The 15,937-nt window shown below is 42.0% G+C and overlaps 1 protein-coding gene across 1 annotated transcript in view; it reads right to left on the bottom strand.

The window, feature by feature from the left end:
* ephb4a (eph receptor B4a) overlaps positions 1–15,937 on the bottom strand; it is a 39,616-nt gene that overhangs the window by 4,830 nt on the left and 18,849 nt on the right. The window contains exons 2-9 of the mRNA XM_005735448.1: positions 13,326–13,396; positions 9,615–9,896; positions 6,481–6,871; positions 3,964–4,116; positions 1,711–2,046; positions 1,504–1,628; positions 1,006–1,174; positions 581–680 (exon numbers count right to left, since the gene is read on the bottom strand). Coding sequence (XP_005735505.1) covers positions 581–680; positions 1,006–1,174; positions 1,504–1,628; positions 1,711–2,046; positions 3,964–4,116; positions 6,481–6,871; positions 9,615–9,896; positions 13,326–13,396 — 1,627 coding nt within the window. The remainder of the gene's footprint in view (positions 1–580; positions 681–1,005; positions 1,175–1,503; positions 1,629–1,710; positions 2,047–3,963; positions 4,117–6,480; positions 6,872–9,614; positions 9,897–13,325; positions 13,397–15,937) is intronic.

The raw sequence follows: 15,937 nt of genomic DNA, 5'->3' as shown, positions 1-15,937 counted from the left end.
GTGTGTGTGTGTGTGTGTGTGTGTGTGTGTGTGTGTGTGTGTGTGTGTGTGTGTGTGTGTGTGTGTGTGTGTGTGTGTGTCACAAGGTCACAGCTATTGTTCTGTCCTGTGGAAACAGGGTTGGGACGCCTGCATCCTGTCTTTCCCTGCCCTCTACCTCTATCGTCATCCTTCTCACACACAAATGCACGCACCTTCTCCCTCTCTTTTTCCCTGTGATGCCATCCGACATTATTTACTCAAACAATGAAGCCTAAGGAAAATGTTCTAATGAGCAGGATAGCTTTTAGCTGTGTAAGCAAAAGAAATCATGAGCCTTGCTTTGTGTCTGAACTGCTTCACAGAGGGGGAAGAAAAAAAAGAAAAGGTGTGGGTAACAGAGTGCAAAACCACCGTTGATAAGATATGATTTGTATAAACAAAAGAACAAAGCAGTGCAAAACTGTAAAATTGGGGTCACGTTTGTTATTGGTTTTTGATTTCTATCCTTTTCGCTCCATTTCCTGTTATTCCGTGAGCTTCTTTCACTTGCAAATCTATCTTGTTTTCCTGTGCCTATTTCCCTTCCTCCCGTTCTCACCGTATGCAGTAGGCGGCCACAAAGACGAAAGTGACAAGCAGCAGCATCCCGACAGCGATAAAGATGCCAGGTACCAAGAACTCGGAGCCAGAGTCACGTCCTGGGAGAGACGGCAAACAAAAGAGAGAGACGAGAAAATAGCAGACAGAAAGTGAGAGAGTTAGAGCAACACAACGACAGAAGCCATGACAGGAGGTTTACATAGGTAGTAAAGAAAGGTGGGGGTGGGGGGCAGGAATTTAGGTTATTAAAGAGAGTCAACAAAGATGCAGATGATAAATTCATAAAAGAAACTGTGCAGAGATTGATTATGCAGGGATAAATGTCTGTCACACCCCCACTGGAAATTACTTTTTTAAATAAGAAAAAAAAAAGAGTAATGTGTGTGTGGCTCCTCTTCAAGAGAAAACAAGACCTCTTCTTACCATCGGGCAGCGTGCGGAAAATGGTTGGTGGACTGAAACTGCCGTAGCCGGCCTGGGTACGTGCTCGGACCTGCACTTCATACTGACTGGCCCGGCGGAGGTCTGTCAGTACAGCCTGGTTTCTGTTACTCTGTATGGAGTGGCACTGATCTTCGCTACGCTGCTCCTTCTAAAAGCAAAAAAAGAATGAGTCCAAGGCAATAATGAAGGAAGAACAGATGATGATGTCAAGCTAGTTAATTAGTCAAACTGTCCTGAACTGAACACTAACTTCAATTACATCAGATAATAATAAAAAAAAAACATTACAAATATGTTACTAATATCTTAATTGTTAAAGTGTATACTGCACAATTTAGAGAGCTTCTTCACAGATCCACATGGTCTAAGCCGCGTGCCGTGACCCTTTAACTACATCTGCACTGAGAGTGCTTTCTTCAGATCATCAGATCATCTATCTGAAGGGAAAGTTTGGGGATGTCGTCAGGGAGCTCTTACCTTCTCACAGTAGCGCAGCTCATACTGCAGGATGGTGTAGTGTGGCTGAGTCGGGGCCGGCCAGTGTAGAGTCAGACTGCTCTCTGTGGAGTCGCTCTTCCGAATCACAGACACCAGTGGCGGCACTGCACAGATGGCAGCAGAATTATAAATACAGTGAAATTCGGACTATTTATACCTTTCCACCCATCCTCCTGCAGCTCTTACCGTCATGGCTTGTAGTGATGTTGACACTTTCGCTGGCAGGCTCCTTCTCGCTGAGCTGAGACACCCCGTTAAGTGCCTGAATAGTGAACGTATACGTTGTGTGTGGCAGCAGGCCCCACACCTCTACCCTGTGACCCAGCAGGCCGTCTTTCGCAGGCCGGTAACTGACGCCGTCTCCGCAGGGGAGACACGCTTCCTTTGGTGACCTGCACAGAGAGCACCTGACGGCGTAGCTCAGGTCGTTTCTGCCGCCGCTGTCCAGCGGCTCATTCCAATCCAGAGTGACTGTGGTGAAGTTGACCTTACGGATTATGCCGCGAGGGGCCGAGGGAGTTCCTACAGTGAGAGAAATAGTTAAAATAGCACGCTTTTTCCATATTTAAAAAATACTGCAAACTGGCAGTCATCCAAGTTCTTGTATGCGAACCAATCTGCTTAAAAAAAGAGCTGAATGAGAAAATTGATGAAACTTTCATGTATGTGCTTACCTATAATGTTTTTACTTATAGGTAATATACACTAAAACAAAATACAACAAATGATGTTGTTAAATTTGATTATGAGTAAATCTCTTGCTGCAGGCAGCATCCACTTAGCTTGACTTAACCATAAAAGCAGGATTCATGGTTGGTCAGACCTGCATGTTGCATGTTCGGGATTTCATAACCCACCGAACATGACTCTCTTTCAGAACTGGAGCATCATGTATACATGACAGAATTACACATTAATCCGATCAAACTCAAATATCGCAAAAATGTCAAACTATTCCGTTCAATCTGGCCTTTTCCTGATCCCAAAGGCAGCATTTTCCAAACCTCTTAAGACCGTTTAAACAATATCAATATAGCAGCATCACCTGTTATGATTTTTTTGTTTTTGCTATGATAAAGTACCTTCAGGGAGCACCAGTAGCTGTTCTTCACATATTATCAAGTTATATGGGAAAAAATATTGAATCGTACTTCATGTTTTTTCCCCTGTGGAAAGTTGCCTCGGTGAAATTACAATATATGAAAGTTCTGTGTTGATCTCCGCTGTGCCATTTTGCTACTGTTTTACTTTTCCATGACCCACACATATTGTTTCTTTATGATTTCTGATATAAGCTGAAGCCATTTTACTCAGCCCGCACATGTACTCACGAAGCAGAACAATGCTCTTGCAGTGGCTTTGCGTCACAGCGGGAGCATATGTGCTGCTGGATTTAACTGGTGCAATTACGTTTGTCTAAAACTGGATGATAATGATCACCGCCTGAAAATTGTAAGAAGATAGCTATTGCCTCAAGCCAAGCATAACTAAACAGCAAGACCACTCAGGCACTGTGAATGAGTTTCTGTTCCTGCCAAGGAGAGAGAGCTTTGTCACTGAGCCTGCAGCTAACTTAAGTGCTAATGGTGTTCTCATTGGAAACCCGAGTGGAGTAACATCGCGCTCAATCTGAGCGAGCATGAATTCTGAATTCAGCATTTGGCAACAGGGGATTTTTGGAGGTGACGCATTTTTAAGTCCTGGCAATCACAATGCGCTTAATTAAAAACCACCACGCCTGTCGCAAAAATGTAAAAACGTATACCTATTTTCAGGAGGGAAAAGGTCTGGCGTGAATTTCAGGTGGCTTGGCTGGTTTAAAACTTTGCATACAAATTGAAAATAACGTTACGTGCCGAACTGCTCAGGCAATCTGATACAACAACAGAATACATAATAGAAATTAGCTTCTTAAAGAGATCCATTATTAAGATAAGTCTTTGTAATTAAAGTTATCAGTAAAAAATAAAATTGGTGGATGTGAATTCCAGTTGGTATTTATATCACACCTGCAGGGGTAACAGCCACAGTCACAGTGTCACATTGTTTCACATCAGCTTTGTGGCCCTTCCGAAAGAGCGCACCTAATTAAAGATCCCCCTTCCCATTCACACACACCCAAAATGAGCCTGAATTGAAATTCCTCAATCCGCATGGATGTGTCACTTGAGACCATCAATGCCTACTTCACTTTGGACAGAAAGCCCTACCCTCCCACCCTCACCAACAACCTGTCACAAAGGACATGCATCTCAATGCCCGGCCGTGAGACAAAAGCCACAAAGCAGCTCAGCGGACCCTGGCTAAATGACACCGGAGGGAAAAAAAGAAGTAGCATCAGAGGTGTCAGAGGAAGACAAAAAAAGAGAGGAGGAGACAGTAAAGAGTGTTGCTTAGCACCTCCATATTTGCATGTGGATTAAGCACTGTTTTACTTACTAGTGCACGGTGTGTCAGGAGTGTCTGATTCGGCACGTAGGTACCCAGGGCGACATTCACACATTGACGCCCCCCTGTTGGTGGCTTGGCTGAATCCTGGGCAGCCTCTGCACTGTCCCTCTATGCCTGACTTAAACTGGCCCACAGGACACGCTGAAGAGGACAAGATGTGAGAACAAATAAAGGCACATTAGCATTAAATACAACAGTACATTGCATAACGCCTTCACTGTGTCCTGTATAGGCCTGGGTCAAACTCAATTTGCAAATAAATCCTTTATTTTGGAGTGCTTAGGTGCCAGATGGTTGCAGATTGACAGACAGAAGCATGTAATGAGGGCTATAAACTGAGACAATCACAGTAATGAGACTGACACTAATAGTCAATTTAGTGGAGGAAAAGAAAAAACTGCCTGTGACTGACATGCTGCTTATCATTGAATTTACCTGGCCATATCTGGATAATGAGACCAGACATGTGGCGGTCCTTATGAAAAAACTGTCATTGCTTATTGATTCAAACATTGTTCCAGGTCTCCTTTTGTAAAGCCCAAACCAGCACCGCGGTAAGATGTAAGGACACCGTGAATGGAGTCTGAACTCATGCTGAAAGGATTGGCTGAACAATCAATTAGTCGAGCGATGGAAAAACAATTAAGCACAATTTTGACCAAATCTACAACACCGCTCCTGTTTTTCTTCGCTTCATATCGCAGTAAACATCACCACGTCTGACGTTTCAGACTAAACAATCAATCGATCAAAGAAAATAAATCCACGTAGAAATTAAGAATGACAACAGTCATTAGCTGCAGCCACTACATGGTCTGAAACCGTGCACACCTCAGCTTCTGCTCACCAGCAAAGCCCGATCCAGCGCTTGTTCTAACATGTGAATGTGTAATAAGCCGTCACCCTGCTAATACCGCACACAATGGCAGCAAACGTGTTTACTTTCTGCGTTCAGTCTGGGCGGCTGATACGCAGCTGCTGAGCGAGAGAAATACAACAAGAAACTTTCACACCGAGCGGGAGCATCGCTGCAGCGAAAAACTGACACATTTCACAGGGTCAACGCTCTCGCTGATCGTTCCTGACTGACATGTACCGCAAGGAATTTGCCACATGTGAAGAGGCGGCTGTAACCTCGGTGCTTTCGAGCTCCCACAAGATGACACAAATAACACTTTGTGATTTACAGGAGCCGTCGCTATCGATTACTGTGCAACTTTTCAGTGAATTCAGCTGTAAGATTGTTTAGCACTTGCAGCAGTTCACATTAAGATAAGTCAGTATTCTGAACGAAACAAAGCTTTTGAAATAGAAATGAATCTTGTTTGGAGAAGATTAGGGGCTAGTTCTAACCTATTTAGTTTTTAACCTTTATAATGATGTACTTGTCTAACAATAATAAAGCAATACTGCCACATGAGGGGAAATATACCCCTCCCCCAGAGCAGTATTTATGGTCTTATAGTAGCTCATTTCAGAGACCTGGTTTAAATATTCTAACCATACTTAGATGAAACACTAAATCAACTTGACAGCATTCATAACTTTTATATTTAAATGCTCGTGTTTGCCCCAGAAAATATATGTATAGTCTCTGGCAAATAATTGTATTACAGCAAAATGAATTTTAATTTTAAACCCTGGCGTCGATTTCATTTTTCCGAAATGACCAGCCTCCCAAGCAAATTAACTGTCCGGTCTTTTCTGCGAGGCAATTTCCCTTTATGGCCTTGTGAATGTTTTGCCTTGCAACTCTCTTCTGTGACAGAACGCTGGAAAATGCCACCTCACCAGGAGCAAAATGTCGGAAATTATTTTTTTGTTATGAAAAATCATTATACCGCCCACGGAGATCAAACTACAGCCTACCTTCAAACACAGACAGATGAAACCAGGCGTTTCCCTGGGAAAATGTGGCATTTCTCCTTTTGTTTCTGTGTTTTTAGTGCTCGCCATTTATCTGTGTCGCTGCGATGCGGCGAGTCTGTGCGCGTGTGAGGGGGTAGTCCATGCGCGAGGCTTGTTAATTGGACTCATTAGGCAGAGCTGCTGCACGGCTCCTGAGAGAATCATCCTGCTTCTTCCTTCTTTTTTTGTCTGCTTTGCTTTGATGTTCTCAAAGTGTTATGATCTTTACCCCGAGCACCACCTCCCCTCCCTCTCGCCCCTCACCTCTGCAGTCCTCCTGCGCTCCTATCTCGGCTGAGCCAGGAGTTGTCGCAGCAGTAAGCCTTTGACCCTGCTCTTCCTTTCAGAGATAAGTGCTGCTCCACCTGACCTCTCTTTCTGTCCCCTCTGTGTCACAGCCATTCCCCTGCCTCATTAACTTCCTCGGTCTCTCATTTCCTCTCAAACACTTCAACCCTCAGTGAACTCCCCGCCACCCTCGCCTTACCATTGTGTTCTTGTTTAGTCTGCCTGCCCTGTTGCCTATATGGGTGTAGTCTATATGCATACATGCACGCATGTCAGTTTTATTTGGCTTAACCTTGCCTCCTTCGTTACCTGTGCATCTCGTGTACCCCTCAGCTGGTTCAAATCCTGGTACGCATGCACATGAGGTTGTTGGCTGGCCCACCCACTGGCCATCCTCCCCGCAGAAGAGCTTAGGCGGCCGAGGACGGGGACCTTGCTGAGCTGCGTGCTCCACACACACACCCTGTGCCTCTTGCACAAGAGTACGCGGTATAGTCTCAGGGAAAGAGGAAAGAGCACTGACCAGGGGAGGACACTTCTTGAAGAAGACCCTGACAGACAGCAGAGCCATGCAGGCACCCTGAGCCTGAAAGGCCAAGTAAAAGCCTCTCTTATTAAGAGGGCCGAGTCTCAAGGTCTTCACGTTCAATTTCTTCTCCCCGTCCTTCCTTAGTAGAAAGTCTGCAGCCACTGTGTCCACCTAAGACAGGGAGAAAGAGAAAAGACCTTATGTAATATCCAGATTCCTGCACGCCTGCATTCCTGTTCAGCCATGAAAAAGATCAAACTGATAGTTTTGCATGTTTAGCCCATTAATTAGAAATTACATATGCTTCATATTACTGAAAATTTTACAAAGCATACCACTGTGATTTTTACATTGATTCACTGCCTTTCTGGCAGCCATTGTTTCCCATTTATTACAGTGTGCTTTGAACCTCAACTTGCAGGGACGAGAAACTTGCTGGAGAGAAAGGCAATTCATCACGGCGAACATTTCATCACTTTTATTTTTCTGTCAAAGTTACATTATTAGGTGGTAATGAAGTTGAGAAGCAGGGACTATTTTGACGCCACTGTTTGGTGTTGTGTTCAAGGACACGGCCAACAACTAAGGTTTGACAATTAGATTGACTGCGCTGCATTCCTAAGCTATGTGTTTGGAAAATGAAACCCAGAAGATAAACATTACGAAAAGATTCAGGCTGTGAAACAGATTGAATGCACTGACAAGGTGGGTTTTAAAGCAGTGCTTGCTCCCAAGAGGCGAGAACATGATTGGAACATTAAAAAAGTCCCCGAACATTGACGATGTTGTGAAACTGACATTTAAAGCAAATCTTGGTCTCTGCAAACTTGTTTTGAATCTGTATGAAAAGCTGCACACTGAGGGGGAAAGAAATCCGTCACAAACGTGTACAGTACTGTGCAAAAGACTTGAGCCTGCTTCCAAGGAGCCAGACTTTCTTGTAACTTTTTAAAGTGGTCTGAAGAAGGTCTTTTAAAGTTTTTCTTTGGACATGTCTGCTTTTTTACTCATTTTAGTCCAGTCCTAATACCTAGACATTTTCAGATAAGTGTTTTAAAGCTACTTCACACTAACAAAGGAATAAAAAAATAACAGTTTAACAGGCATAAAGTATTATTTTTGCACCAACAAGGTGATTCACAAAGAGCTGTAAACCAAAAAACTTGGCATAACTTGGAGTGCAGTGTGTCCTAAAAGACAAATGAGAAAAAATGGCATGTGGAGGACACAAGAATAAGTCGCAGACCTAAAAACCAAACAGATGGGCACTATATGATATTCATGTCCTTAAGAAATAGCAAAAAGTCCAGCAAAGACCTGACACAGGACCTGGCAGATGTATCTGGCCAAGTGAAGCCTCATCAGAAAGGCCATTCTTAAGAAACGGAAGTGGCAAGAAAATGTTGCGGTATGCTAAATTACACAATAACTGGACTTACAGAGTGATGGATCGAGATTTTGACATTTTTGGTTTAAACCTTTATCAATATGTGCAGAGAAGTTCAGGAGAGAGCTACAGCAGTGAGTGTCGACAGCCATCTGTCAAACACGATGGAGGATCTGTCATAGTTTGCCAGTGGAGATCTTGTCAAAATTGATGGAATCATGAACACAGAAAAGTACCATCAGATTATGATGCACAATGCAGCTATAATCTGCTTGGCATCGGCTTCATTTTTCAGCACGACAGTGATTCCAAAAACACTGGCAATGCAGTAAAATCATACCTGAATGAAAACACACACACACACACACACACACAGTGGAACACTATCAGTCATGGATTGGTCTCACCAGAGCACCGATCTCAACACTAATGAAGCAAGTTTTGGATCATTTTTACAGAAAATGGGGGAAAAAAAGGCAGCCAACATCTGAAGAAGAGTTTTGAATGTCCTTCGAGAGGCCTGGAAAGCTATTCTTGCAGACATTTAGAGAACTTACAGGCAAGCTTGTCTAAGAGAGTTCAGGCTGTGTTGAAGAATGAAGATGGTCACACCAAATATTGAGTTTCAAGCTATTCAGACAAACTCTGTTTATATACCATGTTTGTTTGCAGACATTTCAGTCAATCGCCACACCATTTACCCTATATGCTTCATATATCCTATATAAAGAAGTGAGAGTTGGTACTTTTTCACAGTACTGCATGCTGTACACACATGCGCCTTATGAGGCTTCAAAAACAGTTGTTTGTCAGCGAAAACAAGAACATGGTGAGATTATAAATAATTCTGCAAAAGTGAAAGGCAAGAATACTTATTGTTAATGGTTTCATCATTTAAGTTTTTTTCCCAACAATGACTTGGACATCATGCACAGCTTTTTTTATCCAGTTTATGAGGGTATTTGTGAGTCATCAAATTCAATGCAACAGACTTTCACTGGTAGCAATACACACAGCTATTTAATAACTTATTTTTCTCAGGTCCTCACTGCTTGGCAACCTTCAGATTTGGAGCTTCGAGTTCCCTCATTGCGACAGAACTTTTTTTCCCCATTGATTTGCTTCTTCTTTTTTTTTTTTTAAGAGTACAATTTCAGACACGACCATTTCAGGCAGTTTTTCCCCTATTTTTCTTGATATACATCACTTGTTTATACTTTTGGGTAAAGCAAAGCAAATTAGAGCCACCACAGTGGAATCAATCGATTAATTGTGGAAATAATAGGCAGACTGATCGATAATCAAGATAAGCCCTGCAGTTTATTACGCTGTCAAATATAAAAATGTTCCTGCTGAGCAAGACATAATAATACAACAGTCTTAGAAGCCGAGTGGCAATACCACGAGAATTCAATTCAATTGATTTTCTCAAACAATTAAACAACGAATTAGCTCCTATAATATTTATCAGACTAGCCAACAGAAAAGAAACCTGCATTATTTGTTATAATGTAATGTAATGGGTACCTTGATGTAGGGGTTCTCCATCCAGGGTGGGTTCGTAGCAGTGGCTTCGTTGGAGTCTGCCTCGTAGTAGTAGAGGTTGAAGGTCTCCTTACAGCTACGGTGGTGTGTGCTCCTGGAAGAGCACTCCATCATGGTGAATCGCAGTTCCACGTACACCTGAGACGCTCCCCGTCGCTGGATGTAGCCACTGCGCAGCCAGTGGCTGGACGAACTGTCCGTTTGGCAAATCTGATTGATCCTTACGCTGTTGTTCTCCTCATCTAAACCGCTTACTTCCTCCCACTGAGAGCAGAGAGAACAAAGGGCTGTCAGATTGACCCAGATAACTTGTGAGCACAGAGTAGATTTACCTATAAAGACTTTCACTGGGGTATTTATATATTTATATAATTGGTCACATTAAAAATCCTATTCATCATAATAATGTTACAATCTTTTGTTGGCCTTCTGCACCTGTCAGAGGCCCGTGGGACAGATCTGGCCCACTGTGGATTTTAATCCAGCCCGAATTTGAATCTGGGTTGTTAAATCATTCCTCCCACTGAGCTCCAGCACAGCCAGTGGGAATACAAGTCTCACTTGTCAAACAAAGCACACTTCTGCAAACAGCATCGAGACAGACAAAGCTTTCACCTTTCAAACACATTTATAGCCTAAAACACAAGAATAAAGAGGGGATATCGCAAATATGAGTGAAGTAAAAAAAAACTGCACAGAAATCTACATTTGTTGGGCAGCCAAATGCAACAGAAAAATGCTTTAATGTTTGACTTCTGAGTCAACAGCAAAATGTTCACCATCACTATGTTCCCAAGAGCGGGAAACAAGCAAGAAATTAACATACTCGGGGCAGAATTTAGCAGATTTGCTGAACTTGAGGCTCAGAAATTCGGTTATGTAAATATGTAAATCTTTAAAAATCCATTTGCAGATGATGTGTTGAGTGAGGCAGAATTGTGGTGTGAATGAATTACAGTGCAGCAGAGCACCGAGAGCCAGGTTTGAGACGCTGGAAAGAAGAATTTCCCTTCTAATCCCAAAAAAAATAAATACCGTGGACTTTGGCAGCACATGTGTCTCTGAACAAAATGTTTTCTGTGATGAAGATGCACCGAATCTGTGAGGACTCATCTGGATTTGACAAAAACCATTCAAAGAGAAGTGTGACTTGAAGGCAAATGAGAGAATGAGCTACAAGCACGCAGACAAAGTGTAGTTACATAAATGGGACTTAAAAAAAAAGCATATGGTGTTACTTTTAAAAAAGTAATCTAATACTTTTTACAAGATATAGATTACCTTCTGAAAAAAATAATTACATCTCTTTGGCAGCAAGTCACACCTTCTGTATTTAACAGTACTGAAGTCTCGACATCACAGCGGATGACATTTACGACATACATCCGGCACTGATGACATTTCAACAAATCTTTTACAATCATTGATTTTGCCTTGTTGTTTAGAGCCATTTTCACGCATGAACTGAACTTTACTAGACACGTAGAGAGCAAATGTCTAACGCAGTCAGATTGGACAATAAATGTTCTTTGATTTGCCAGCTATTTAGCATAAAGTGTGTGTTCATGTCTAACTGCACCTATGAGAATGGTCCAGGTAAACCTCTGGTGGAGTCGCAGTCAGTAGGTAGCACACATGGCCAATCCAACTTAGACGAATACTATACATATACAAACACTGGCAATTTCATTAGGCACATGTCTTCATGGGGTATCTAGTCAGCCAATTAAATGTCTGTATTTAAGCATCTAGACATAGTCAAGACAACCTGCTGGAGTTCAAAACAAGCATCAGAATGAGGAAGAAAAGTGATTCGAGTGACTTTGAATGTTGCATGGCTGTTCTTGTCAGATGGATTGGATTTTTCCCACACCTCTATTCAACTGCTCGTTAATGCAAATATGTAATCATCCAGTGTAATGATGGCATCTTTATGCATTTAGGTATGTAGACGTGGTCCAGAGAACCTGCTGAAGTTCAAAGTGAGCAGAAGGTGATGTAAGTGACTTTGAATGTGGTAAGGTTGTTGCTGCCAGATGGGCTGGTCTGAGTATTTTAGAAACTGCTGTTCAACAAATCTGTGCCACTCTGAATCTATGCCACGCGTTCAAGTCAGTCACGAAGGTGTAAGGGGTCCAACCTGGTAACTAATGAATTGGCCACTGAATATGTAGTAATGAGAATGCATCTGATGCTGGCTAATGCAGACTGTAAAAACCTAATAAATCATCAATGTTAAACCTAAACTAAAACCTGTCCTGCTTATCCATGCTGTTTGGCTTTAACATTTTACTTTATTTCTGGCTGTTTGTGGACTTCACCTTGAAGGATTTTATTACTCTAACTGGACAACAAACGATCATAATTATTACTTCACTTTTTTCACCTTACTCCTTGTACTGACTTTTGGTTTTCATCGTTCTTACGTACATTTTCGTTTTACAGCATCTTTATAGTTTGGTGATACACACTCTGAAGGAGCTTGTGCTTTGTGCAGTGCATTGTGCTCCTGCTTGGAATGAAATGTAGTATAAAAATAAAGCTTTGCGTACACTTAATATGTGAGAAAGAGCAAGTGATTCATGAATAAGATTGTGAGTCGTTTCAGGACAGTCAAGTTTTAAATGGATGCACAACTAATCAAAAAGTTCAAAAACTGGGAGCCATGATCTCTGCACAAAGAGCGCAATGGCACTACCTTCAAATGTGCGCGTCTGTGTGATGGAGGCCCATAGATGTGTGTTAATATGCAACAGGGTCTAACTGTGACAGATTTAGTCGGAAGCACATCCCAGTTTCATTAAAACAATTGTCACACTCGCATCATTACACCAAAAGGTTTAATATGAATATTAGCTTTATTTGGCTTCCTCATGAATTATTAATGCAACAATGACATTCAAGTATTTTTGAAATTGAGAAGCCAGAAAATTTTATCTGACTGGGTTGTAAGTTGCCACAAATATCTCCTACAAGGGTATCATAATCCTTTAATCCTAAAAATAAAGAATAATACAGTATCCCTTTTATGTCTGCACTTTTGAAGCAGACAGCTCGTGGCATCTCCCCACCGCTGCTTGTCATCATTGACTAAATCACGGTTTTATACTCTTTTGTGCCAAGGTAATGCTTAAAAACACAAGCCCGGCCACTCTTCTGACAACACAGAGCTTTTGATAAACTGCTTCAAATGATAAATGCTGTGCAGGCTATTTAGAGACAGTCTGCCTGCTTCAGCCTTGCATCTTAATCAAAAGCACAGACACATTTGTTGAGTATTTCAGTCCAGCACCAGAAATCCTCCTACCGCCATCACTGGGACCATTTTCCTTCCAAGGCAATCGGCAAGTTGAGTAGTTCTGGTCACAGACGCTGCTGGCAGAAATACCTTAGCAACCACTACTCAGCTGATCAAATTACAAATATGTCTTTTTCTGGCTGCAGGACCAAAAATTGCGAGCAGCCTGTGACTTCGACTCCAAGGTTGATGAGATCTATCAAAGCATCTGCTTTCAATACACTTTAAATCCCACATTCACTCTGGTGTTTCTTTTACTCTGTCAGTTACCTGCCATATAAGGAAATCTTTTACAGCCAAAGTAACAAAGGAACAGCTGGAGGCCAAAAATCCCCAGTCACCACTAGGCTCTGTGGCAGGAATACAGATAACACAGTGAAACTGAGGTTACATACCTGTGGCTTGGCATGGGAGAAGACGGTCCATTTGAGATCTGAAGTCTCTGTCTTAGTGTTCATCAGGACCTCTGCAGAAGAGATAAAAAAAAAAATCACCACTCACAGCAGGAAATGTAAAAACGACACGTATAAGGCTCATTTACATTCAGAAAACACACAATCGAATCTAAAAATCACAGAGAGAACATATTTTGAGTCCCAAGCGCTCTGCAAAGTATCAGCTATGGCTTATGCTGGGATTAGTATAGAAGATGAGGTTTCACCAGTCAATTACATCCACAGAAACATTCCCACTACTCTAAAATTGTCTTTCCTCTCATGTTTGTTTTTATTCCCCCCATCTCCCCCCAGTTCCCAGCGACACGCCACGCCTGCGGTCGAACTGAACCTGCTCAAAAAAAGGAGTCTGTCCAGGGAGAGCAGGGACAAGTAGAACAGCAGAATCGAACAGACTTACACAGATACGCACAGGCGTGCACGCACAGGCGTGTGCACAGGCACACCAAGATTTAAGCCCTTCCAGTCACAATCTGTGATTACAATAGAATTGATTTTTTGTAATCTTTTGAGGGTTAGGCTGCCAGCTCACAAACAATCTGAGGACTTCTGCTATGATTCAGTAACCCAATAAAATCCGAGACCTGAACTGCGTGCAACTGGAAGCACAGTTTAGTTTGGGTGCAGGGACTTCTTTTGATGTGAGGACATCTTTTTTTCCCCCCTCCCCCCTTTAGCTGCATTAGCAGGCTCCGAGTCATATTTACACTGATGGGATGCGGTTTCTGTCACAGAGTGGCTTTTAGTGCCCTACCTGTTCCCCACAGAAGCTCATCCCAAAAGGGTTGCGCAGTTTGGTTTTACGAATAAACAGATTTAATGTGGCTACAAACCGAGGAGCGCTTCCATGAAAATGGATGCTGGAGGAAATGGGGGTTTCAGCAGGAGGTTTATCATTGGGGTTAGTAAGGTGCTTTGTTGAATTAGGCTTCCAATAGGCTCGGCAGTTAAGTCAGCATGCCATAACGCCGCAGTACACCCTCTGCACACACAGACAAATACAACGCTTCATCTGCCCCTGATCTCCACTTTTTGTGCTTTATTTTTTCCCCCACGTTTCGATTTTTGCACTCAAACGTTTTCCCATTAGATCAATATCCTTCACATAAATAATAAAGCAGTGCTCGAATTCCTCGGAAATCCATACTTTCAAATAGAATTTTAATTTTAATAACAATATCTTGCCTCGCATTGCTGCCTGTTCGTTTACCTCGAGCTGACAAACTCCGCTGAACAGCTCATTCAGAAACTAAACAATTACTCTGAATTCTCAATGAGGACAACGTGTTGCTTTTCTCAGTTGTTTAAGATGCGTTTCCACCGCCTACTCGCTTCAACATGTTGCTTTGTTTCTCAAAACATCTGCTGCGTACGTGTGTCATACAATCACGCATCCGGCATTAAACACAAACTCTGTGATTCCATCTGCATTTATCTAAAGCCCGTAGTTCTTCAATGGGGCTTCTTTTATTGCTTCAATAATGACTTCAGCCATTGAAGTTTAATAAAGGCTTATTAAAGGCATTTTCTTTTAAACTACACAAAACACACTACAAAACATCAAGAGTAGAAATGATTTCTCTCTTTCCTCTACAACCTTCAGCTTGTAAAACACAGTGGTTAATTATGATGAATTGCCAGCAATTTTATCATCAGATAAGTTTAAGCAAAAATGTGAGAACTATGTGAAGATTTGACTAGGCTCTGAAAAGAAAAAAGAAAACAAAACAGTGCTGGGCATTTATTTAAAAAAAAGAAGGAGGCTAATCAATAATAAAAACACTCATTAGCTCAAGCCCTAAGTAAAGAAAAATACTTACATCTAATACCATTTCTCACACCACCATCCCCAGACTGATGACTAGCAGTGTCAGTGTGATAAATATTGCTGCCAAAATTATGAAAATTCATCCTCGCAGTGTAATCCTAATATCGCTCTCTCAGTTACTTTCATTTTCTGTGGATGTTGTAGATATTGTGTTGCCTGTGAAAGATTGTGTACAGGATAAGAGGGTGTTTGGGGAAACCTTTAACACCGAACATTACGAGGACATCAAGGCTGTCATGGACTCCTCGTGCTCTTTGAATATATTTTGCAAAACACCAGCACTTGTAGTATTTTACAAAAATAACTCCAACGCCTACAGTTACTAATCTCTGTGATCCTGTGTGAAGTGAGAGGCAATCGCATTTACCACTTACCAGCCCACATCCCAGTGAAATACACACGAAGGTGCAAAAAGATTCTGAGGTAAAGCTGAATCTGGCTCCTGTTGTGTCAAGCGCTACAACTCTAGCTCACCAAGTCTTCATGTCCTATAAATCCAGACAACTGCCATTAATTTCTGCGGCACAGATTCATGACAGAATCACACAGTTGCTGGAGATTTGGTGACTGCACATCCACGATGTAAATCTCCTGTCCCACCAGATCCCACAGGTGCTCTACTGGATTGAGATTTGGTGACTGTGTTGAGACGATTTAAGCTTTAATAATAACAATAACAATAATAATAATAATAATAATAATAATAATAATAATAATAATAATA

The sequence above is a fragment of the Pundamilia nyererei genome, unplaced genomic scaffold (genome assembly GCF_000239375.1).
Source record: "Pundamilia nyererei isolate P.nyererei 1_Seehausen unplaced genomic scaffold, PunNye1.0 scaffold00064, whole genome shotgun sequence".
NCBI lineage: Eukaryota > Metazoa > Chordata > Actinopteri > Cichliformes > Cichlidae > Pundamilia > Pundamilia nyererei.
The sequence above is the reverse complement of the archived record's forward strand: the minus strand, read 5'-3'. Positions and strand labels throughout refer to the sequence as shown.